The sequence below is a fragment of the Vipera ursinii genome (genome assembly GCF_947247035.1).
Source record: "Vipera ursinii genome assembly, chromosome: 2".
Lineage (NCBI taxonomy): Eukaryota > Metazoa > Chordata > Lepidosauria > Squamata > Viperidae > Vipera > Vipera ursinii.
In genome coordinates, this window is record NC_139513.1 from 159,996,109 (window position 1) to 160,022,688 (window position 26,580).

At 43.2% G+C, this 26,580-nt stretch overlaps 1 protein-coding gene across 3 annotated transcripts in view; it reads right to left on the reverse strand.

Moving 5' to 3' along the window:
- The window catches only part of NCKAP1L (NCK associated protein 1 like), a 97,266-nt gene that overhangs the window by 43,770 nt on the left and 26,916 nt on the right, over positions 1–26,580 (reverse strand). For all 3 annotated transcript variants that reach the window (XR_014491224.1, XR_014491225.1, XM_083352758.1), the window contains exons 10-23: positions 26,324–26,380; positions 24,007–24,103; positions 20,608–20,711; positions 18,540–18,672; positions 17,626–17,707; positions 16,779–16,837; positions 14,099–14,244; positions 11,940–12,072; positions 11,210–11,329; positions 9,226–9,365; positions 4,097–4,228; positions 2,167–2,385; positions 1,593–1,723; positions 140–237 (exon numbers count right to left, since the gene is read on the reverse strand). Coding sequence is in view for 1 of the 3 variants with exons in the window: in XM_083352758.1 (XP_083208884.1) it covers positions 140–237; positions 1,593–1,723; positions 2,167–2,385; positions 4,097–4,228; positions 9,226–9,365; positions 11,210–11,329; positions 11,940–12,072; positions 14,099–14,244; positions 16,779–16,837; positions 17,626–17,707; positions 18,540–18,672; positions 20,608–20,711; positions 24,007–24,103; positions 26,324–26,380 (1,651 nt within the window). In the remaining 2 variants the exon portion in view is untranslated. The remainder of the gene's footprint in view (positions 1–139; positions 238–1,592; positions 1,724–2,166; positions 2,386–4,096; positions 4,229–9,225; positions 9,366–11,209; positions 11,330–11,939; positions 12,073–14,098; positions 14,245–16,778; positions 16,838–17,625; positions 17,708–18,539; positions 18,673–20,607; positions 20,712–24,006; positions 24,104–26,323; positions 26,381–26,580) is intronic.

Below are 26,580 nucleotides of genomic sequence, written 5' to 3' on the forward strand. Positions count from 1 at the left end.
GACTAGAGCGTGAAGAATGGCAGGGGACTCACAAAGAACTCTGCCCAAACCAAATAAATTATATTATGGCTTCATGAGTCCAGAATAAGTAAGGAAATAACTGATTCTAATCTGTTCTCCTCTCAACGGAGCTTTATACCTTTAGCTCCACCATCTGTGAGGTGACATGCCACATGAGGTTATCACTTAGGAACTTCATTCCATAAGGACCAAGGAGTTCAGCCAACGCTCTCATTTCTGCAAGGAAACCAAAAGGTATTCATCAGCATTTATTACAGTGCAATAATATAGTATGCACACCTGAAGCGGCGACAGCAGGGGCAATTTTTTTGATTTCTTTCTCCCATGGACATCTGGGAAAAGGAGACACCAGATGCCGGTTTATCCTCTTCTAAGTATAGAAACTGCGGCAGAGATCTCAGCCTTCTCATTTAACATATTAGTAGACTTTTTAAAAAACAAAAAATAGCAATAGTCAAGACTACAGGGCACTAATGTTGAATACAATTCACTCGAGAGACCACAACCAGAATTTTCATCTGCTTTTCTGGGGTGAACAGAGTTAACCGAAACAGTTATTTTAAATCTAGTGGAGATTTGTCATACGTTCATATTTACCCTTGTTTTCGAGCATACTGTTCTTTTTTTCAACACTTTGCTGCCAGAAATTAGTGGCGTAGTCTTGGAAAGCTTCAGGGACATTCAGAAAAAGGACAGGAAGGATACGGAGGGCCCAGGGGCTGACCTTTGTCCATTTTGACTTTAGTAGGCAGAGTTTTATCTCAGTTTTGTATGATGTCCCAAGTTTATACCTGTCTTCTAACTGGTTGAAAAACAGCCAAGAGTCATTTCCCTGCTACTATCTGCCACTGCTGAGGCTAGAGAGAGACACAATTGTGAAACTTTCATTGTTCTAAGATCCAAACTCTTATGACATACTGAACATTCTAACTAGGATAACCTCATGCCCAAAGCATGTCTTTCTGTCTTGTTTTAAATTGTGTCTTTAAGATCTTACATTTAAGGCCAGGATTTTGTATATTGCTGTGAGTGTGTATGTTTGAAATGGATGGCTGGGTGTTAAGGTTCCCTGTGTTGATGCTGTCCTGGTTCTAAATACTTTGGTACTAAACTCAAGTTGAGCTCAATTCCTGGTCCATGTAGTTTGCCTATGAACAATATGGAAGTGGCTTGACATCACCTTCATTTGGAATGCTTTTTTCAACTTCCCATTTCTTCTTCTTCTTCTTCTTCTTCTTCTTCTTCTTCTTCTTCTTCTTCTTCTTCTTCTTCTTCTTCTTCTTCCTCCTCCTCCTCCTCCTCCTCCTCCTCCTCCTGGATTACTGAAGATTACCCCGTTATTCTCTGCTTCATACAATTTGCTACATCTTCAGATTTAAACCTCAGCTGCAATTCACATGCTCAAAATTTGCCTTATCCAAGCTAGGCTTGGCGGGAATTCCACAGCTTCTCATGGACAATACAATTCAAGCCTATCAGCCCATCTACTAACACTAGGAATTAAATTCAAATAAGGTGACCCAATTGTAACTCAATTCTGAATGGTTCAGTCTAGGCATTTTGACATCTACCTAGGACATCCGAAAATTCTTCAGCACTGAAGATCTGCTCCCCTTCTTTGGGAACACTGACAAAGGCTTGCATTAAAGGTGAAAGGACAATGGATCCCATGCTTGCCTGCCGCAGAAGTGACTCCAGATACCTGGGAAGAGAAGCCAAGAAAATCTATTCCATTTATGAACAACTTAGTATTACTTTATTAAACCTGTGGCAGGGCGGCTATGTGGAAAGAGGAAATAACAGAAGCAGGAATTCTTACTAGCAAGAAAGTCTTCCTAAGAAGGCTTTGGCTCACAACCATGATATCCTTTCTCCCTCTTTCTACAGGAATGTACTAATGGAACAGCTCATGCATACCTGGAAATAGGACAATATTTTCAGCACTGGCAACCCTCAACGTAGTCTCAACTCTTCAGAGGAATTTTTAAATGAGTATCTCAGATATTCCAGGGCTGACTCTTGGAATTTCAAGGAGATAATAAGACTTGCTATCTTAGTGACCTTGGGACAAATTATACCCAGGCTCTTACAGTTATACAGCAGTATTTTCTCCCTGCAGGTCAGCATTATGCCATGGCCACATACCAGTTGGTATAGAGTGTGGTGATTGTCTGCTCCCCACTTGCATCCAGGGGCTGTGTGTGCTGCAGTAGCACTCCACGGAGGAGGCGCAAAGTATCTACTCCTACGCGATGCATCAGGGACACCAGGAAAGTAGCATAGGCCTGCACGCCTGCTAGCACTTCTGTGGGACGCACCAACTCTGGAGAACTTGGGTTTGGTTTTGCCAGTCGCACCAAAGACCTGTGGGCAAGATTGAGAAAGCGAGCAACACCTGAAAACAAGGGCAAACAACGAAGAAACGCACATACACAGATCAGCTTGCAACCCTCAAGTCACTATTCGGCAGTACAGCATTAAGTTATATAGCTCCCAATGCTTTAGCAAAGAGCAAAGAGAACGGGCAGGTGATATTTCTGTCCAAGGAATACAAGCCAGGCCTGACAGTACATTTGCAACTAGATTAGAGAACTGCTTATGGAGAGAGGGGTGGGGTAACAGCAAATGTTAAATTTTAGCTACCAAAGGAGACTTAAACCATCTGGCTGAACAAAGCATATGTAGGAACAACATCAAGGTATGAATGCTGTGGCTTATGGGACAGTGGTTCTTCTCCTTTGCATCACTGACTGCCCTGCACAAGTTAGCTTAGCTCCTCTTCAAGAGGAGGTCAGATATTTAGTGCATTTTCATGATCTAGAAAGCTCAGTTCTGGGACTGAAACATTTGCAGGTTATTTTTATTCATTGGGTTCACATAAGCTTCAAAGTGGCATTTCATTGTCTGTTATGTCTACAAATGCATTTTGGTTCAAACTGAAGGGCTCCTCAAAGCAAGACAAAACAAAAGTATAAATACAATCTACTGTTATTTGTAGTATCTAAACCAAAAGCAATTCAGAACAATTATCTAAATAAAAAGCTTGGTGTCAAAACAAAACAATTGTTTCCCAATATGTTTCTGGTTAAGAATAGAGTGATCTAACAGATGGTAAAGCAGATGCAGCTCTACTCTTTAAAGAGCTACAGAAGGAGGCAAAAGCCAGTCTGAAGTTCCAGGCAGAAACATCATCTGGATTAGACAGTACATAGCATTTCTCTGGGCTGATGGTCAAAACCAGCTGCCAGCCTCTGCTGGAAAAGAATTAAGGAATTTCTCAGGGCAAGACCAAAAGAGAAAGGTCTAGCATTGTTCCACGAACCAAAATAAGCTTTCTTAAAGAGGTAGTTTAAAAAAAAAGTTTTGCAAGTTTTGTTAAAGAAGCACACAACATTCTAAGGCACTGATTTAACCATTAATTTAAACCATAATTGACTGGGTTTAGGACCTTTTAGCAGGCAATGAGAACACCTGACTCATACTGTATGGTGGGTTCCCTGTCTAAACCATGGACAAGTATTTAAAAGATTACATGAAGAAGTATTTCACACCGTACTCAAGGTATCACCTGAAGAATTCAGTACTGGGTCTCCCTACACGCACCAGTAGACTTGACTGCTGACAGACAAAAGAAACACTGTAAAACATTAACCTTGATTTCATTGCTAAATTTGCCCTAGGTTGCTCAAGAGTCTTTAAAAGGCTTGAGAAACAAACACACCAGATCAGGGCTTAACACGACGTGCAAACCAATGTTGGTGTAGAAATCTTAATGCAGCCATCTAGCAGATGCCTGGATTTTTTGCAATCCAGATCTGGGTATCCTAACAAATCCAGCTATTCCAATTCATAGGCATGCCGAGAATTAAATGCATGGGAGAGTTAATAAGGCTGAAGGGAGGCAGACCATGCTCAGTTCACTAAACTGGGATAAATTCACAAATGGGACCCACGCTATCACCTGTACACACACACACACACACACACTTTTCCAATCTTCAAAGAAATGTGCAAAAGACATGCACATTGGTGGCTCACTTCTAGAACAACCACAGTCTCCCATTACTTCCTGTACCTGCTGAGTCGTATCTCCAGCTGGCTACTGAGATACTCCACGGGAGTTACTATATGCTCAAAGACAACAATGCTGTCTACTTGGTTTATGCTCCAGCACAGCTCAGACAGGGTCAGATGCAACTTGTCTAGACTGGAAAAAGAAAAAAATAATAGATCAGATCAGAGTTTTTATAACGTAGAAGGCGTTTCCCAAAATATTCTTTGTAGGAAGCAGGGGAGGGCAGAGAAAAGAGAGTGAAGATCTGGGGAAAGCTTGGGTTAAACCAACTCTACAAGATTTATTTATTTATTTATTTATTTATTTATTTATTTATTTATTTATTTATTTACTTATTTATTTATTTAATTTGTATACCGCCCTTCTCCCGAAGGACTCAGGGCGGTGAACAGGGCAATACATAAAAACAAGATACAAAAATTAAAAATTATTAAAAGGTAATTAAACAGTGCCCGTAATAAATTAATACAGATTAAAAGTTAAAATCCATTTATAAAATCCAATCCCATCCCATCAGGCCAGGCCAGCTTGTTCAAAGAGATGGGTTTTAAGATCGCGCCGGAAGGAGCGGAGATCGGGCGCCATCCGGAGCTCGACCGGAAGATGGTTCCAAAGATCCGGTGCGCCCACAGAGAACGCCCTCCCCCTGGGGGCCACCAGTCGGCATTCTTTGACCGGTGGCACCCTGAGGAGGCCCTCTCTGTGTGAGCGTACTGGGCGGAGGGAAGATACCTCTTTATCTCTCCGAGTCCAATACACTTTGGGAATATTAGTAAGGTATCTGGAGAAAGCTTATTTCTTCTTCCACTAAGCCTAGATGCTTCCACCAGATATTTTATGCATTTTTGATCATATACTGTTAAATCTATCCTGAAGGTTCTGGGTAGCTGGCAGACATCAACAGAATAGCTGTGCGCAGTTTCAGGTTCCAAAAGGGGGGGGGGAAGTGCTTCAGAACTCCTGCAGGCACACCTGTAGCACATCAGCAATTCATAAACTGTAAGATGTGTCTTGTGTTGGGATTGTGCTACCTGCAGCTATAGAGGACAGCTATGCAATCTGCGAAAAAGGTCCCGTTGTTTTAAGGAGTTGTCAAAAAGCGGCACACAAGCAATTCTTCTATTTATTTTTCCCCTCTGCTAATTTTGTTACTTTTACATTTTAAGAAGAAAAGTTTCCTTTCCCCTGTATTGATTGATTGGTTGGTTACATGCCACTGAGTCAGTGGTAGCTCCTAGCAGCCACACAGATTTTTATCTGTGACGATCTTATTTCTAGCCTAGTCCTTCAGGTCTTGCAATGTACACCCATAGCCAACGTAACTGAGTTTATTCACTTTGCTGCTGGTCATCCTCTCTCACCCTTCCCTTCTACTTTTCCTTGCAATAGGCCCTTCTCCAAGAGCTGGGTCTTTCATAAGATATCTGAACTAGGATCATTTGAGGGACGTGATGGCTCAGTAGGTTAGGATGCTGAGCTTGTCGATGAGAAGGTCGGCAGTTTGGCGGGTCGAATCCCAAGTGCCGCATAGCAGAGTGAGCGCCTGTTACTCGTCCCAGCTTCTGCCAACCTAGCAGTTCGAAAGCATGTAAAAATGCAAGTAGAAAAATAGGGAGCACTACGGTGGGAAGGTAACAGCGCTCCATGCGCCTTTGGCGTCTAGTCATGCCGGCCACATGACCACGGAGACGTCCTCGGACAAGCGCTGGCTCTTCGGCTTTGAAATGGAGATGAGCACTGGCCCCTAGAGTCGGAAACGACTAGCATGCATGTGCGGGGGAACCTTTACCTTTTACCTTTACCTTTAGGATCATTTGAACTCTTGTTCAACTTTGGTTTTCTTGGCTGTCCATGCTACTCTCAGGAGTCTACCCCAACACCAAAGTTCCAAAGTGCCTAGTATTCTTTCCATCCTGCTTCTTTACAGTCCAGTTTTCACATCTATAGACTGTCACAGAGAGCTACATAGCTGCATTATTCTGATCTTTCTAGGTATGGTCCTCTTGCACCTGAATCTTCATGGCTCCTCTACCAAGTTCTGGTCTGTGACGTATTTCTTGACTGCTTGTTCCCTTAGGATGGTTGTGTCAGAATCCATTTATATCACATTCATAAATGTATGTTTAAAATACTGTGCCTTCCCTGGATTCTGCTATTTCTCCGAGGGGGAGAGGAGAAGACGTTTATTCAGCCTGGCCGGGAGGCTGCATTCAAAGACCAGGGAAAACCCTTTTGATCTTAGGACAACAAAGGAGGGGAAGGGAGGGAGGATCTGGTTTGTATCTCCATTTGAATCTGAAAAGGAAGGAGGCAATAATCATAAAGACACGGGAAGTTCCCTCTTTCCAAGTTCCCTCTTTCCCACGAAAGGGTTGATACCGAAGTTTAATTGATGTGGGTCTGACCAAATGGGTTTTGAGGGGAGGGGGTTGAACCAGGAACTCTTTATAAAGTATCAAGTTGTAACACAATGCCAGATCCTGTCTTGTATTTCCACAACCGTTCACATCCTAGTAAAACCTCCTTTTGGACAAGCCCTGGCTCCAAGAGTTCTTTATTTTCCTAGGATGTGGATTGGGGTGGGTCCTGACAGGTTGATCCTAAAAGGCTGAAACTATCTACCACTTCAATGTCTTCATTGTCAGTTCTATGGCTGGTGTCCTACTGGTGTCATTCCTTTGGTCTTCTTTACCTTTAATTTCTAGCCCATTTTTTCACTGTGCATCTAGATTTTTATTACTTTCTATTATTTTTTATTACTTGAACTTGCAGTGCCTTTTGAGTTTTCAGCTATCAGGCTAGTGTCGTCAGCAAACTGTGGGTTATTGATCTTCCTCCAATTTTAAAACACATTAATCTTTTTCCAATCCAGCTTCCTTTAATAACTGTTCAGTGCATATTTAAGAGCATACAGCCTTGCCTCTCAGCTTTGCCAAGGTAGAACCAATCTGTTTTGCCATGTGTTGTCTGTACTATGACTTGCAGATCTTTACATAGGTTTCACATGAAAAGTGTGAGATTCCCATTGTTCTAAGTACATTGCACAGCTTGACATGATCAACACAATCAAAAGCTTTTGATACTCAACGAAGCAGATGCTGGTATTTTTAATATATATTCTTTGGCTTTCTCAATTATCCAGCATGTTTTGGCAATAATGTTCCTTGTTCCTCAGACTTTTCTAAAGCCAGCTTGAACATCTGGCATGTTGAGCTCTAATCTCCTCAGGGAAGATCCTAAGCATTATTTTTGCTAGCGTGTGAAATTAAAAACAAAGTACGATAGTCTGCACACTCTGTAAAGTCTCTTTTTTTTCCTTTTTAGGGAAGTTGGGGTGGGGATGGGGGTTGAATATAGATTGATCTCTTCCAATCTGATGGGCATTGCATCATTTTTTAAGATTTGCTGGCGTAACTTGGTTACAACCTAGACCAGGGGTAGGCAACCTTGGCTCTTTTATGACTCATGGACTCCAACTCCCAGAATTCCTGAGCTAGCACAGCTGGCTCAGGAATTCTGGGAGTTGAAGTCCATGAGTCATAAAAGAGCCGAGGTTGCCTACCCCTGACCTAGACTAACACTTCTTCTGTTGCTTGCCTTGTTTCTTTAGATATTCCATTAACTCCTTTAGCCTTCTGGCTTGATAAATAACTGGAATACTGATCACCTTACAGTATTAGAAGTCCTTGTAAATAGGAAATATCTTTTATGTTTGGATATTGCTATCTCTACACTCCTTTCCATCTGTATTGCTTTTTGTGTTCCTTGTGCTCTTTTGTGACCTAGGAAGATGGAGTCCTCAGAGCTTGATTCCTGGTGGCGCAGTGGTTAGAATGCAGTACTAACTACTTCAGCTACTTCTGCTGACTCCCGGCTGCCAGCAGTTCAGCAGTTCAAGTCTCACCGGCTCAAGGTTGACTCAACCTTCCATCTTTCCGAGGTTGGTAAAATAAGGAGTCAGATTGTTGGGGAGAATAGGCTGACTTTGTGAACTGCTTAGAGAGGGCTGTAAAGCAATGTGAAGCGGTAGATAAGTCTCATCGCTATAAGTGCTATTGCTATTGATTCAAGACTATTTGCAGCCCCCGATTTTAGTTCCATTCCATTAGGAAAGCCATATCCAACCTCTCCTATACATTACAAAATGTCTCCTATCCCACCCTTCAAGGCATAAAAATATACAGCCCCCTCCCTTACCCTGAAGAAGTGTATCTCCTTCATCATAGCTGTTTGGGTTCTGATTATATACAGTTACAAACAAAATACAGAACAAACTTAGTGCTGAATAGCATATGTAATCTTGAAAACACTAGATCAGAGGTCCCCAACCTTTTGGGCACCAGAGACCGGTCATGTGAAAAGAGGTTTTTCCCACGGACAGGAGGAGTGTGTGGTTTTGTGTGCTGCCTACATCCCGCCGATGGGGCTTTGCTTGTTTCTGTGGACTGGTTGCTGGCATGCCATGGCCTGGTACCGGTCCATGGACCAGGGGTTGGGGACCCCTGGACTAGGTCATCTTTCAAAATGCCATCATGATGAAAGATGTTTCAGGATATATTAGGATTATATTCAGGATTATATTAACTGTATCATTATGATAATATTAATCCAGGGTTATATATTAGGATAAAGGGACGCAGTGGCTCAGTGGGTTAGGATGCTGAGCTTGTCAATCAGAAGGTCGGCAGTTTGGCGGGTTGAATCCCGAGTGCCGCGTAGCAGACTGAGCACCTGTTACTCGTCCCAGCTTCTGCCAACCTAGCAGTTCGAAAGCACGTAAAAATGGAAGTAGAAAAATAGGGACCACTATGGTGGGAAGGTAGCAGCGTTCCGTGCGCCTTTGGCGTCTAGTCATGCCAGCCACATGACCACGGAGACATCCTCGGACAAGCGCTGGCTCTTCGGCTTTGAAATGGAGATGAGCACCGGCCCCTAGAGTTGGAAACGACTAGCACGCATGTGCGGGGGAACCTTTACCTTTACCTATATATTAGGATATATTCAGCATTAAATTAACACTTTAAGATACGTAGCTATGTGCTCTCTTATAACAGAACCATCAGGTTCAAAGTTATCTAAAAGGTAAATCAGTTTAAGAAATGTAAACAATTTGACTGTTATAATCTTACTTTGTGACCAGACTGCGGTCCTTCCGGATGCTCTCTGCTCCAGGTTTATCCCTTTCGGGCTCTCCCTTTTTGGAGATTTTTTTCTGAGCCCTCTTGGTTCGGGCCTTGCTGATGGTGGGTGCAGAGTGCTTGGGTAAGAGCTGGGAGATAAAGACACAAATGTAAAAGGTTAAGGCATGGAATGATGGGCTGTGTCTGTATCTGGGAAATCACCTTCAAGAAGAAGCTTTTCTCCCACCAGCATGTAAAACCAATTAACAAAATCAAGGCTACCGTGGCTATCAGTCAGTTTATATGAAGTTTCCGTATTGATCATTTGCTTCAACCCCGTCGACCCTCCCCCAGAAATGCTTTGGTGTAACCAGCAACATGGTGAACGATCTTCAGGTAAATCCAGGCTGACGTCTACGGCTTATAGTTGGGGCAACTGGAGAACCCAAGTGCTTTTGTCGGTCAAATGTGTTGAGGGGGTCCTTGGTGTTCTCTAAGCTTGGTTGTTTGCTTGCAGACATTTTATTTATTTTATTTATTTATTAATGGGATTTATATCCTGCCCTATCTCCCGAGGGACTCAGGGCGGCTAACAACAACAAAACTTAAAGGTCTCTGTACAGTAAATTAAAAATAAAAATTTGAAATAAATTAAAATAAATTAAAGAATAGAGTTAGAATTGTAAATATAACTAAAATCCCTGTCAGTCTAGGTCAGCCAGGTGGAAAAGGAGTGTTTTGAGGCCGCAGTGAAAGGACTGGAGATTTTGGGCCATCCGAAGCTCAGGGGGGAGCTGGTTCCACAGGGCTGGCGCTCCCACAGAGAAGGCTCTTCCCCTGGGGGTCGCAAGCCGACATTGTCTAGCCGACGGTACCCTGAGGAGGCCTTCTCTGTGTGAGCGTACTGGGCGATGGGAATTCGTTCCCGGCAGCAGATGGTCCTACAAGTATCCCGGGCCTAAGCCATGTAGGGCTTTAAAGGTAAGAACCAGTACCTTAAATCTCACCCGGAGGGCAACTGGTAGCCAATGCAGCTCACGCAGGAAGGGTGTAATATGGGAGTATCGGGATGCTCCCATCACTACCCGTGCAGCTGCACTCTGCACCAGTTGAAGCCTCCGGGTGGTCTTCAAGGGCAGCCCCATGTAGAGGGCATTACAGTAGTCTATACGGGAGGTAACGAGTGCGTGGGTGACTGTACGTAGGGCATCTCGGTCCAGAAAGGGGCGCAACTGGCGTACCAGGCGAATCTGGGCAAATGCTCCCCTAGCCACGACTCCAATATGATCTTCAAAACTGAGTCGTGAATCCAGGAGGACGCCCAGGTTGCATGCTCTATCAACGGGAGGTAATATCTCTCCTCCTATAATCAAAGATGGAACCTCTTGGACTAAACGAGATGTCGGTACGTAAAGCCACTCAGTTTTGGCCGGGTTGAGCCAGAGCCTGTTCTTTCCCATCCAAATCTGTACCGCTTTTATTATTATTTTATTATTATTTTATTACCCAAACTAGATAATATCTAGTACTGATAACTACTAGTACTGATGATGTTACCTAGTTTGTCTGCAAGAAAACAAGCAAGCTCAGAGAGCACCAAGGAGCTTTCATTTCAACCCTGAGCTACAACTATTCTCCTTCATTGGAATCAGTGTATCCCCAAGCTGCCTTTTTTAATTTTATACCAATTTTATGCCTATCATAGCCCCAGTCATTTGCCTATCCAGCCCATCCATAATTTGTATTCTCCAGTTCTACCAGAAAGTGACCAGAAAAGTGCACACGGGCTCTAGTGTCTTACAAAAAAGATATGCTTTGATCTTACTTTCAGTGGAGCAGAATGCATATAATCTATAGTATTATTCCAACATTCCATCTATCTCAGATCAATCTTTTTTCACCCTGCAGATTATTACGCCTTCTTGGATTCCTTGTACTTGGTTTACCTCTGGTGTCTGGTCCTCAGGGTCCCATATGGAGTTGGGTTACTCACTTGCTCACTCAGATTACAGTGTTCAGCACAAGCATCAAGGATGCAGGTTGAAGTCTGCTTTGCAATCTCTTCCAGGAAGTTGTTGCATATGGCCAAGGCACAGGTACGCAAATGGGGATACTGGAATAGGAAGCAAAAATCACCTGAGTTCACTACATGGCTTGTGTATTATGACTGTGATCAACTCCTTGGGCAAGTGAATATAGCATTTGTTCATTAAAAAAAATAAATTTCATTATCCTCAATAGGGCTTGATTCCTAGTGCATGTGACAAGGTTTGTATCTTAAATTATGTGCTCATTTCCAAAAGTTAAAAGTTATGTATTTTAGCTAATCCTTCCTATCTATTCATAAGAATTTAATGCTGACTGTCATAAAATATAACAACAATCAGTTAAAACCACAGTTAAAGTCCCATCACAGCCATCTTACTTCTCCATATTAAAGACCCTTCAAAAGACCACCATTTGCGCAGTTTCTTGAATCACATATGCAGTTCAGATAAAATATCTGGAATTTTCCAGTTTGTGCAATGTAGACAGGATCGAAGACTTTTTTCTAGTTGTGGAATTTGAAACACAATGGGACAGCACGTTGTTTTTTTAAAACCAGATAGGCCTATAGAAATTATAGTAAAGGGCAGAAAAAGCAAGCTTATGTAGGCTGGTAAGAACCTCTCCATCCAGCTGTTTTTCTTCCTTTCTCCCATGAGTGTCAAAAATGTACTCACCTCCTCGGGGCACATTGGATGGATCGTATTACTGAAATCAGCACACAGAAGTGGGAAGGCAATGACATAACGCAACATGGATGATTCCTCTAAGGTGGAGGCAAACAACTTCTCCAAATGGCGCACGTAGAAACTGTCAAAAGAGACGGAAACTTAAGAAGCCCAAACAAGTGGAAGCAAACAACCTCCAGGCACGTGTTTCCTTTCCATTCATTCTTCTAATCAGCAGTATGATGAATGCTGTGTACAATTTCCAAAAAGGATAATGGTCCCAATGATATCGCCTGCAGAAGCACTCTTTCTTTATTTAACGGATTTTATTTAAAAAAAAAAAGAGTAATTTGAATAAAATGCCCATCAAGGCCATTAGCAACAGATGGTACTTCCCTGACTTTTGATTTAAGAAATGTTTATCTCCTTCTCTCCTGCAAAGCATCCCTGTAGTTTGGCATAAAAAACAAACGTATATCAACAAGTTACAAACAGAACCCAAAGCAATATGTGCAACACCATCCCTAGCTAAACTGTGAAAAGAATTGAGGAATGTCAAAGGTTTAAAAATGAATCAGTTATGGAGATCACTCCTGGAGAAATATCTTGGGAATATCTTGGAAATGCTGTACAAATGTCATCTGAATGCATCCACCTGCTGTATTCGACTTTACGTGCAATAAAGGTATTTCTATATGATAAAGGTGTTTTCTACGAGTTCAAAACTATCTGGAAAGACCTGTTAAGGTTAATTATATCTGCTTACATAGACCATAGAAGTCTTAAGGTAAAGGTAAAGGTTCCCCCGCACATGCGTGCTAGTCGTTTCCGACTCTAGGGGCCGGTGCTCATCTCCGTTTCAAAGCCGAAGAGCCAGCGCTTGTCCGAGGACGTCTCCGTGGTCATGTGGCTGGCATGACAAGACGCCAAAGGCGCACGGAACGCTGTTACCTTCCCACCGTAGTGGTCCCTATTTTTCTACTTGCATTTTTAGGTGCTTTCGAACTGCTAGGTTGGCAGAAGCTGGGACGAGTAACAGGCGCTCACTCTGCTACGCGGCACTCGGGATTCGACCCGCCACACTGCCAACCTTCTGATCGACAAGCTCAGCGTCCTAACCCACTGAGCCACCGCGTCCCTTTTATAGAAGTCTTGCAAGAGATTAATTAAAGCACAACAGCAGAGCCCTCTCGTTAGTGGCTTTGCTGCTAATGATTCCTCTGGTCACAAAACTGAACCAAATTCAAGGGTTGTCCAGCAAGAAGGTAAACCCTTGTTCTTTAAGCTTCCCAAGTAATTCTCTCCATACGATCAGTTTTAAGGACCTTTCAGTAAGAGAGCCAGTTTGGTGCAGTGGTTAAAGCATCAGGCTAGAAACCAGGTGACTGTGAGTTCTAATTCCACCTCAGGCACAAAGCCAGCTGGATGACCTTGGGCCAGTTCCTCTCATTCAATTCTAGGAAGGAGATAAGGACAAACCATTTTCCAAACATTGACATGAAAACTACAAGGACCAGTCCAGGCAGAAGCCAAGAGTCAAGGCGAACTCGAAGGTACACACACGTACATAGGCAATAAGATATGACCTGCTCATCACCTTGAATCAATGGGTGGGTGAGAATGTGCACTGCCGTCAGAATGTTGCTGTGAATTGGCACCTCATTTCTATCACTTGCTTGTTAAAGATTCTGCCTCTCTGGAAATTCTGCCCTAGCCTTCCTTTTCAAAAAGTGGACATTTTTAAAAAGAGATTGGACAACCATCTGTCTGAAATGGTATAGCATTTCCTGCCTGAGCAGGGGGTTGGACTAGAAGATCTCCAACTCTGCCTATTCCATTCCATTCCATTCCATTCCAATATTTTATTCCATTCCAATATTCTATTCTATTTTCTATTCTATTCTATTTTCTATTTTATGTTCTATTTTATTCTATATTTTATTCTATTCTTTCTAGTCTATATTCTATTCTTTCTAGACTATTTTCTATTTTCTATTCTATTCTATTCTATTCTATTCTATCCTATCCTATCCTATCCTATCCTATCCTATTCTATTCTATTCTATTCTATTCTATTCTATTCTATTCTATTCTATTCTATTCTATTGCAATCTGCATGTCGCAAATCTGTTGGGCAGTCAGAACTGTCTCCTGCTATCCATACATACCCAAAGAAGGAGAGGTCGGATGTCTCCACTATGAGCTCTTCCACAGAGTCTAGCATCTTAGTATGAAAGACAATGAGGTTCATCACCTTGGCAAGATCATGATTCTCCCGCAGTTGCAATGGGGCCTTAGTGACACTAGTGTATGCCTGATGGAAAAAGTACCCGTTACTATGGACATATCACCTTAAATTGTCAGAATAGGGCACGACTGCTATAAATTGTAGAACGGTAGGGGCAACATACATGCATATGCCCATTATCTGATCATATGATTATGGGCTATAGCTTTGCAGGGTAATGTAACATTTTGAGAGAAGATGCTAGAAAAGCCCCATTTTATTTATTATCTCAATATATAAAGCAGCCCACCTCACAAATTATGAATCTGGGCAGCTAGCACAGGACTGAAAAATCAAAACAATTCTTGTCCTTAGGCTTGTCAGGATCTTCTAATCTCTTCAGGTATCAGATAACCCATTTTTTAAAATCCCTTTATGTATTATATAGATTTATATAGCCACCACTTTGCAAACTGTAAGTCTGGACGGCCAATATTGGAGTAAGAAAGAAGAAAAAAAGACTTATGATGATGATGATAGCGATAAAACAACATATTGGTAATTGAGGAAAATTAGTCTAGAATAGCTCACTCATATGCATAAAATTTATCAATGAACAGAATAGTCAACCAATGGAGAACAGGTTGATGCCTTAAGCTAGGCCAGGGCTTCCAATCTTTTCAAGTTGCAGGCTACTCTCTCCCCATCTTTTAAAATGCCTAAAAAATTAGGAGACTGCCAATTCTCGCTCTTCGTCTAGAAATCTCTCACAAGAATGCTGAAATCTTTCAACATTTTATTTGGAAGAATGCTATGGGTGGCTTTAAGGCATACCCAATGCCTTGGTGCCTAAGGCTACTCTTTGGCCAGTGTATTAAGCAAAGAAGTACAGGTATGTTGTGACTCAGGGCCAGCCTGTGGGTCCGGCAGCCGGCTCAGATGTCTCGGATGACTCAGATGAGGGGGAGGAGGAGGGTGTGGAAGACGAACTGGCTGATGACGGCTTGGAGGCTTCGCAGAGCCCCCAGCCGGGGCCCTCTTCTCAGCTGCGTGAGCCCGAGAGTGCGGAGGATGATGACCCACAGCTGGCCCTGTTCAAGGACGCCCGACGCAGGAGGCAGTCGAGCAGGACCAAGCAGAGAAAGGCTGTGGGACTCCTCGGGAGGAGGCACAGGGAGACCACGCCCTGAACTCTAAATAAAAGGAGTGTTTGGGGAAGGGCTGGTTGCTGAAAGCAACCCTTCCGTTTGAGGATTCAAGTTCCAGTGTTTTTGTTTCTTGTTCTGTTGTTTGAGTAATAAATCTTGGCAGACGCTTTTCAGCCTCAGACACTCTCCAGTCTCTACTGTTTGAACAGGGGTTTGCCTTATTGCAAGGCCGGTAGCAGGCTGGTTCAGAACAAGGTAGTCCTCAAGTTACAATCGCAACAGACCCCAAAATTTATGTTGCTAAGTGAGACATTTGTTAAGCGAGCTTGCCCCACTTTACGACTTTTCTTGCCACAAGTTGCTAAGGGAATCGTTGCGTTTGTTCAGTTAGTAGCACGGTTGCTAATTGAACCTGGACTTCCCATTGATTTTGCTCGTCAGGTGGTCACAAAAGCTGATCGCACGACCCTGGGACACTTTCCTCAGTGCCGTTGTTACTTTGAACAGTCACTAAATGAACTCTTGTAAGTCGAGGACCACCTGTGTTTACCAATGGAAATGCTGGTAGTGCGAGCAAAAGGCGTTTTCTCCACTGTGATATCCAAATTCTCGGCAAACAACTGGAAACGATGCAACTAACTACTGCATCAGTTTGTAACTGCCAGGAGCGGATAGACCAGTAACTTTTTATTTCCTCCACAAATGCTTTCTCAAGCCAGCATCAATACGAACAACATGTTTTTAAAGCTCCTTTAGTGTAAACTGCAACCAAATGCTTGCAGTTTACCAGGTCAAAGTGTCCTGTATTCAAACTTCTGTTAAGTCCCTCCTCTCTGCCTGCCAGTGGAGATAGCAAGAGTTAAGGATTTGAACAATGGGAAGGAGGAGACCCTTTCCCCTTCTTCTTGTTGTCCATCATCTCCCTTTCCTTGGCAGCAACTTCTTTCCCTGCTTCTCCCCTACTCAAATGCTAGGAAAAGTTACCTTTTGTGGGAAAAGATCAATAAAAGAGGGACTACCCAGTTGGTTCTCCTTCTCTGCCTGCAGAATTCTCATTATGTGATGAGCGCAATGTGCAGCACCCCAGTTCTCTGTTAGGTAAAGGTAAAGGTTCCCCCGCACATGCGTGCTAGTCGTTTCCGACTCTAGGGGCCGGTGCTCATCTCCGTTTCAAAGCCGAAGAGCCAGCGCTTGTCCGAGGACGTCTCCATGGTCATGTGGCCGGCATGACTAGATGCCAAAGGCGCACGGAATGCTGTTACCTTCCCACCGTAGTGGTCCCTGTTTTTCTACTTGCATTTTTACGTGCTTTCGAACTGCTAGGTGGGCAGAAGCAGTTCTCTGTTACCCACTCCCAAATGAACAGATGGAATTGCAGGCAATGCAAAATCCTAACAGGGCATAAAACATCCCAAACATCCTAGGAGCCATTACGGGAGAAAGGGGAAGAAAAGCCAACTGGAGAGTTTTTACCTGTAGTCTGAACCAATCTAATCGCAGTCCCTTGAATTTGAATTTCTCCTTGACGTCAACTGCAAAAGACAAGCATTAAAAAAGGCAACACTTACTGAAAGAGCCTCAGGGATTTTCTTCTTTTGTTTAAGAATGGGGGGGGAGTCAAGGTCAAATACAGTGAGGCTTTGCTACTGAAAGAACTACTTGCTGTGCAGAGCTCTCTCCACAACAGCTTACAGACTACATAAGGATTTCGCACCTGGAGGTAGTATATCTGTAGTTTGGTGTAGTCCAGGGGTAGGCAACCTCGGCTCTTTTATGACTCATGGACTTCAACTCTTGAGCCAACTTGGCTGGCTCAGGAATTCTGGGAGTTGAAGTCCATGAGTCATAAAAGAGCTGAGGTTGCCTACCCCTGGTGTAGTCCTACCAGCACCCAATCAGTCCCCCTTGGAACACATGTAAGAAAGTATAGTCAGATTAAAAAAAAACCCTACAGAAAATCTGAACAAAGTTTCTTTCAGTGTCTAAGGCAGAGGTGAGGAACTATGGCTGCTTTATGACTTGTAGACATCAACTCCCAGAATTCTTCCAGAATTGCTGGCTCAAGAATTCTGGGAGTTGAAGTCCACAGGTCATAAAAGGGCCATTAGTTCCCTGATCTGGTGAGGCAATGTGCAACACAAAGCAAACACACAGCTTCCGTAGTAGTATGTGCCTCTTATAAAATCCCAAACGTTTTTTCTGGCACCGTGTTTGAATTACTCTTATAGAGGGAGGTTTATATGGACCTCTTGAAGTATGAACCTTCTGCCTGAGGGCAGGGAAAAGAGACACAGAAACCTCTAGCTGACAGCATAATTACCCTGTTTGACAGTCAGGGATGTGAGTGTGTTGACAAAAGCTGACATAATCACAGATTCCTCTTCAGGGCACACAGTCAGGTCCTGCATGAGACAAAAGGGCTTAGAGTGAAGACAACAATTTGTTATTTGGTGGTTTGTTTACACTGAACTTTATAGCATGCAATTATTTAAAGGAATTGTGCTGTCCGATTTAATGCTGTATCTCGCCTGAAGTGTCTTCAGAAAGAGAAGCAACCATCAATATAAGTAACAGACGCTTCAAGGCAAGGAAATCATTTTAAAGGGCTATACTGACTCCCGTTTGTAATTTGTGACTTGCGAAGCAGCTTCCCTTCTGTTGAAAAAATAAGACTGCTTTCATCTAATTCACCTACTCTGACAGCAGATAAAGATTTTTGCCAGCATCCAGATACTTTTTTCTTTCTTCCGTTCAGTCGTATTTGATTCTCATAAACTGCCTGGGCAAATCCCCGCGGTTTTCTTGGCAAGGTATCTCAGAAGCGATTTGCCATTGCCTCTTTCCTAGGCCTGAAAGAAAGAGACTGGCCCAAAGTCAGCCAATTGGCTTTGTGTCCAAGATGAGCCATCATCTTCTGGTTTCTAACCTCATGCCTTAGCTTTTGTTTATATACCACCGTCATTATTTTTATAAGCAACTCAAGGCAGCAAACATATCTGATACTCATTCCCTCTCCTATTTTCCCCACAACAACAATTTATGAGGTGGACTGGGCTGAAAGAGAGTGACTGGCCCCAAGTACCTCAGCCAGTGATTTTAATACTTAAAATTCTTTCACATTCTCACTTTTTTCCACCCAATCTTTTGTATCTTTTTAGGACGGAGGCTATTCAACAGGTCCTGTTCCCCCCATACACCATGCCACTGGCCTCACTTCCTGTGCTGTTTCCATACCTGTATGACGTTACCAAGCACCTGGGCATCAAAGCGTGACAAATACTGTACGTGGTACCGTTGGATGACATTTTGGTATTTTTTAAGCAGGTTGCGGAGTCTTTCCATCAGAAAGAGCAGCTCGGCCAAGCAGCTGTGAGGGAAATAAATGGGGTTTTGGAGGAAGCATATCAGTCTTGCCCTGAGGTTCTTTTTGCTGCTGCAAAGCTGGCTTTTGCCACTACCAGCATCCCACACAAACACACATGAAAGAGATCTGCCAAACTGTTCAGACCCTTACTACAAAAATTTATTTATTTTATTATTTGTTTCGATTTATATACCGCCCTTTTCCCGAGGGACTCAGGGCGGTTTACAGGGCAAATTAAAACAGTGCAATGTACAAATTAAAATAAAATTAAATTAATAGCCCCAAAACAGTTTAAAATTTAAAATTTAAAACCTTAAAACCCCTCAGTCCAGGCCGGCTAAGTCAAATAGCCAGGTTTGTAGGTCCCGGCGAAACGAGCAAAGGTCAGGGGCGATCCGGAGTTCCACAGGCAGCTGATTCCATAGGGCAGGCGCACCCACCGAGAACGCCCTCCCCCTGGGGATCGCCCGCTGGGACTCCCTGACTGGCGGGACCCTGAGGAGGCCCTCCCTGTGGGAGCGCACAGGACAATGGGAAGTAGATGCTGGCAGCAGGTGCTCCCTAAGATAATCCGGACCCATGCCATTTAGGGCTTTATAGGTCATCACCAGCACCTTGAATCTCACCCGGAGGGCAACTGGAAGCCAATGCAGCTCACGGAGAAGAGGCGTTACATGGGAGTATTGGGAGACCCCCATCACAACTTGCGCGGCCGCATTCTGCACCAGCTGAAGCCTCCGAGTGGTCCTCAAGGGCAGCCCCATGTAGAGCATTGCAGTAGTCTATCCGGGAGGTCACAAGTGCATGAGTGACTGTACGTAGGGCGTCTTGGTCCAGATAGGGCCGCAACTGGCACACCAGGCGAACCTGGGCAAAAGCCCCCTTGGCCACGGCTCCTATATGATCTTCAAAACTGAGCCGTGAGTCCAGGAGGACGCCCAAGTTGCGGGCCCTATCTACGGGGGGTAACACCTCACCCCCCATAGTTAATGATGGAATAGACTGGTTGATCTGAGATGCCGGTATGTACAGCCACTCAGTCTTGGCGGGATTGAGTCGAAGCCTCCACTCTCTTGAAAGAACTAAAATACAATATTTGTTTCTCCTCACCCTTTCCATGCCTTGCCCAGATGTGAACAACTTAACAAACAGATGCACAAGCTGGGTGCCAAGGGATACACAAAGTGGGTAAGGGGGCAGCCCAATAACTTTCTCCGTCCTATTCCCCAACAGCAAACATTCCCATGCAGATGCTGCCTCCCTCTGCCTCATCTTGCCTTCTCTGTTTGCAGAGTTTGTGTATCTTTTCCACATGCAAAAACTGGGTCTGTGTTTTGTTCGCATGCTTCTTAATTTACTTTAAACCTGGTAATTAGCTGTGATGTGAGGGGATAAAAATTGCATTACAATTCAACAGTTGAAAGATGAGTATCAATAGGATAAATCTTAAAATAATTCAGCTCAGTTCATCTCCCATCTACTTTTTGCAGTGATGTTTATGATATGGTATAAAAACTGCTGCAGCCTCCAGTATGCAAATCTACCCTAAAGTGGAGTGTTCTTTTTGTTTCCTAAGCTTAGCCAATAAACACTGAACAATTTAGCATGGACAGGCACTACAGAACTATAAATGACCTCAGGAATACGTGTGAGGGGAGATTGGTAAAAATAGCCATGCGTGCTCCTGAAAACAAGGCTGAGGATAAATGGATGTGAAGACAAACCCACTCCAACACAAAACTCTCCTGTCACAGCCATGCTAACTAGTGGTTTGTTTCTATTTTAGAACTATTTTGTCCTAAGTCTTATTCTGTAAAAGGACATTTTGGCAGCTACATACAGTGAACCACACAGATTCATTAACTTTGAAAGCTTTAGAGTTTACCTTAACTCTAAACTTCCAGTCCTTGGATGATACTTCCCCAACCTGATCAATACCTGTCAGTGAAATCCTCTTGGTTCTTGCCTTTGTGCTCGCTGTGTCTGCACAGCCAGGCAACTTCATCCCGGCAGAACGACAGAGCCATGAAGACATAAATAGCCTTTTGATATTGAAAGAGAAGGAAAAGCATCAGACAAAAGAGAGCTGAGCATCTCACTCCAAGTAGAATTCCGAGTTTATGAAAATTATCGTTCATTTTCTCCAAAGATTTCAGGGTAGACAGGGGAGGCATATCTGAATACTACAGCTTACCCAAATCTCTGTTCTCTTGGTAGATGTCCTTGAATTCAGGGACAAAATAATGGAATGATTTAAGCGTGCAAAAGAACATTGAAAGAGGTGATAAACCTCAAATCGGCAGACCAATTATTAAAATTGCCGGAATCAGTATAAAAAGCCACATTGAGTTCTGGTTCATGTTCTCTCCGTATATCAAAGTTTTTTTTCATGACTAAAGTGATGAAGGAAGGAGGGGGGGAGGGAAGCAAGTAGGTGAGACAGAAGAGGAAATAAGTTTAAGGGAAAGAATGAAGAAATATTTGTAAGACAGAAATGGTAGGCCAGGCCAGATTCCAGCAATGCTCATTATTATAGTAAGGTTTCTTAAACTTCTTTCTCTTTCAGAATCTCTTCCCAATTTTAAAAATCAAGGAGGATCTCAAAAGAGTTTTTGTTTGTATGGTTTACATTTATCAATATTTATCATACTTGGAACTAAAATTTACGCATCTGCTGCCGCTATTGCTTTACACGATGGTTTGATTGGACTTCTATATTATATGGTTTTTCAGCATAAACTGGCAAATAATTTTGGTTCTGAAGAGGGGGAGAGGTAGTCCTTTGACCACACTTTAAAGAAACATTGAGGTAGAATAACAGAATCTTGAAAGCTTATCAAAATTTTGCCAATCTTATACTAAACAAAATCAACATGGTATTGTTTTGACTTTATACTAAAAAAAAAATCAAGGTGGAGTTATTTTAAATTTCTCAAATTTCCTTCTATCCTAAGACTATGCAATTCTTCCTTTACGTTCTCCCTTAATGACTCACTCCTTTCTTTCCTCTTCAATGGCTCTCTCATAGCTTCCCAAGATCAGCTCAACGTTCCTTTACTGCAGGGGTCTTCAAACTTGGCCCTTTGATGACTTGTGGACTTCAACTCCCAGAAATCCTCAGCCAGCGTGCCTGGCTGTGGAATTCTGGGAGTTGAAGTCCACAAGTCATCAAAGGGCCAAGTTTGAAGACCCCTGCTTTACCAGATACGAATATGTATGTTCCTTGGTAATTATCTTCAGTACCACTGTTGTTACATGCATTCTAGAGCAGTTTATCAGCCAGGTGCCTTTCCAGGGTTCATACCAATTCCCATCATTCTTAGAACAGCTGTTTGGTAGGATGGTGACAGAAAGGGTTAACTGGAGAAAAGCAGCTAGGTAGGGCCATACAGAAAAAGACAAAAAGCAGACAGGAAAAGGTGGGGATCCACTCCCCAGCTCTTTTCCACTCTTTAAATCACTTCATTATTTTTCCCAGGATTCCAGCAGAATGAGTTGAGGAAAACTTGCCATCAATAAGTATAATGTATCACACAAATAGGAAAAATGCGTTTAGGATGACCAAATGTTTCATTAAGTTAATTCAGCCAAGAAACCGAGGTAAATATTTTTTTTATTTTGTTTGCTTCTTAACACTAAGGGTGTAAAACAGGGGTGTCAAACTCAATTTCATTGAGGGCCGCATCAGCATTGCAGTTGTCCTCAGGGGGCCGGGTGGGTATGGTCAGGGTGGGCGTGGCCTACTGGGTGGGCGTGGCTAGAGTGCGTATGGCCTACTGGGTGGGCATGGCCAGCTCTACATCGTTCGCCTCAAGGGTGCCTATGGGGGCCTGGGCAGGAGTGGGACAGATCTGAGGGTCTCTGGCAGAAGGAGGGTCTCTGGGCCAGGGCCAAGGCAGTGGGGGCCATTCCCTCACTGTTTCCAGAATGGCTTCGCGGGCCACATGAAACCACTTCGCGGGCCGGATCCGGCCCCCGGGCCTTGTGTTTGACATGTCTGGTGTAAAACCTCAGGCACCGACAGCCCAAGGCTACTGCTAAGCTTGTAAGCCGCCCTGAGTCTTCGGAGAAGGGCAGGATATAAATGGAATTAAAATAAAATAAAATAAATAAATGGAATTAAAAGCCTTCTCTTTTTAAAATGTGTTTCCATTCCACTGAGGCCCTATTAACTGAGCATCAGTTACTGACAAAACACAAGCCATTATTAGAGACAGAGACTGGAGCACGTCAAATCGAGAACCATAAGTCAATGCAAGTGTATGAATACAGATAGTCCTCAACGTACGACCACTACCACACCTGATTTTATGACCCTTTTTGCATGACTAAGAGAATCACTGCACTTGCAAAGTGAATCATGTGGTCACTGAGCTTCCCCCATTGACCTTGTTTGTCAGACGCTGGCTGTGAAGGTTGCAAATGGTGATCACTTGATCCCAGGATATTGTAACTGTTGTAAATATATGCCGATTGTGATGGGCCATTGATTTTCTTTTTACTGCTGTTGTAATTTTGAACTCTCGCTGAACAAATGGTTGTTAAGTTGAGGACTATTTTTACTTGCTCTGGGTTCATCCTTCTCACATAAAGAGGTGTGTGTGCATTTTATGTACACAAATCTCTCTTGTGCCTGCATTGGCCCAACTCTAACTGCTCATGCACAGCATAAATTGTCAAGGGTGAAACTTTGGCAGCTACTTGCTTCTGCGTTTCATCTTGCCTTTAGATAAGGGGGGGTATGTTACTTTTAAGTGGGTTAAGAGTTCCCCAGTCTTTTGGGCACCAGGGACCAGTTCCATGGAGAAAGTTTTTTCCGCAGACCAGAGGGTGCACGGTTTTGTGTGCTGCCTGCATCTTGCGGATGGGTTTTTGCTTGTTTGTGCGGACCAGTTGCTGGCATGCCATGGCCCGGTACTGGTCCACAGACTGGGGTTGAGGACCTCTGGGTTAAATGGAGAAATGAAACCTCTTCAATTCAGCTGGAGACTGTGAGAGCCTGAAGCCTTGTCAAGGCCACCATAACAGATGTGGATTTGAAGCAGATAGTTCCCATAACAAAGTGAACTTGTTAATATGTATTACATAAGATGTTGGGGGGGTTGGCTAGGAGAATTATTGTTTAAGTCTGTGAATTGGTGTTGGAACCCCAGAGTTAGTTTTTATTCGACATAATCATGCTGTATAGTCAATAAACAATAAGCTTTTCGGAAACAAAATGAACCTGGAGTTTTATTTGGATTCTTGAGCTGGATGTTAACATACAGTAGATAAATCTGGTTACACCTTCACAGCTCTTAGTTCTGGCCTACTTCTACATCTCCCTGACCCACTTGCCTTGGGGCCCAGCAGTCCAGGTTCATTGGCCAGAATAGCCTCCATCTCCCGCACAGCATTCCTCAAGAAATAACGCCGGCCTTGATGTAATTGCCCACTGTCAAGAAACCAGCCAAAGAATTCAAATGAAAAGAATCCTACCCCTCCCGATGCCCTGTGTGCATGTCATCAACATCAGAAGAAGAAAAAAATGGCCAAAGCAAGCAGCATAAAGAAAAGATTGCACTACTGGGTCAGTCAAAACAGGAATTTTCTCCCGTTCCTTTCTAGATCAAGGTAACTAAATGTGTATTAGTTATCTATTGCCCAGCTAGGTGGTAGCATCTGGCCAATGCTGACTGACCTCATAAAGCTAAGAAGGCTGAACCTGATTATTACTTGGATGGGAGCCCACCAGGAAACCCAAGCCTGTAAGCTAGACTGGGAAGGAGACAATGGCCAAGCCCTTGTATATTCTTGCCAAAAAAAATAGTATGAATGTGTCCCATAAAGACATCAGAAGCCAAAGCTTGACTTGAAAGTTTAATCTTCTGCTGACATGCTTTGTACACGCTGAAAATCTGCCCATTCATTCAGAACTTGAATCTTGAATCTTCCTACATACTAGAGCTGTTACCTTCCAAAGACTGCTGAGCTGCAACTCTCAATACCTAACCATGATGATGAAAGGCCTGCAGATTTCTCTCCATTTGCAGTAAAATTATCTCAACACTCACCAACTAAAATAAAAATGCAATTTCCCTTTATCTTTTGACAATCAGTACTTCTATAAAAAGGTAAGGCCAGGAGCATCTGCAGTTACAATGGAGAAAAGACTGCAGAACTGGGTAATACTGCAGAGCTATCAACTGGATAATGTCATTTAAAGCTACAGTCCAAAGGAGAGAAGTAGCAGCAGGGACTCTATGTGGCAGTTCACTCCATCCTTGCCTTTTGGGTTGTTATGGTTCATTAGAACTCCACTGAATAAGACAAAAGACCTATCTAGGCTGGAAAACTGCTCCTCTCAATGGTCCAAAGGATGCCTCTGGGTTCCAGACATGAAGACAACCATCTTTCCCCCACAGCTATTCCGTCACATCTGGCACACAGAGGGATGTTCCCCCTGAGCCTGACCGTTTCCCCTTTCATGATAGGATGAGATCTGCCAAGTTACTAGTTGTGATGCACCACACATGGGGGTGGAAGAAGGAAGCAGAACAGGCTGCTACTGATCTGCCATTATCAGCATGTGAGGTTTCAAACATAATTCTAACCATGATCTTAGAAGTTCATTCTATTGGCTGGGACCATACAGCAAGCCAGGAACTAGCAACCTTTAAGGGTTTCGAATGTTTGAGCCAGAAAAACAATGAACTAAAACACTCAGTAATTAACAGAAAATCTGGAATCCAGCAAGATTGTGACCATGTAGTTTTCTTTTCTTCTTTATTTAATTAATTGGGAAGCCAATGGAAACCCTCCCATGTGCCTGTGTGGCGTCTTGTGCTAAGCAGTAGTGAGAATAGCTTGATTTTGGCTCAGTATGCTGGTAAACCCAGCCACTGTGACTTGTAGATTCTGATTTATGGCTCTCGCTAATTTACAAAGAAGGATCTTGTTCAACAAACCACGCTAAAGCAAAACACAACTTAGCACGAACTGTAAACCTCAAAGGGATTAGGGAGCTCGTTGTCAGGGAGATAAATCAAAACCTCCCTATCAGAGGGCGATGAACCGTGGTTCATTTGATGCATGATGAACATCAGGTAAGAATAAAGAAACCCCGAAGCATATATTCTACTGTAAAAAAAACTTTAATCAGGAAACGAAAGAAAGACTCAGAACTGACTACATGCTCTCTTTCACAGACAGCACAAAGAGAAAAAGAAGTAATAAAAAGTAAACTTTTGTCTGGACATGCGCACATCATAGTAGTTCTAGACATGAAACCATAACATGGCTGGACATGTGACAATCACCCTGGTTACAATGATAAGATTACAATGCAGCTGGCAGAAAAAACAGAGTGAGACGTGCTGAGCTGACAAAACAGAAAAAAACGCAGTGACACTCGTACCATGTCATAGATAGGGCTGCAACCACAGAAGAGAATGTCCAGTGTACAAGATAAGAGGGCCGAGATATTTGCAGGGCAATATGAAGAAAAAAGTATTATCAAAACTCTGGTTAAATAGGTCTGGAAGGGAGGTGGCAGACAGAAGGGAAAGTTGAAGACTGAAGAGAGTACTGCACGGAAGCAAATAAAGCAGAGCAATGGATGTACAGGACACAGCAGAGAGTCACCCAGAGCCAGAGAGGGAAGGGGCATTCCTACCTTTGTTGCAGAGCATGTTCTTTACACTCTTTAATATCAGTGATACGTTTCCCATAGCTGTAGAGAGAGAAAGCACAGCTATCAGGCTCCAAGAACAGACAGAGTTTCCTTCGTTGTTCTTTTCCTATAGGCAGAATCTTGCCAGACTAAAGCAACTATTTACATTACTACAGATATATTCTGGGGAACGCTAGGGTAAAGCTGTTTTAATCCTCTTCCTGCCAACCAAGCTTTCTAAGCTCCACTGCCTCTTTGCC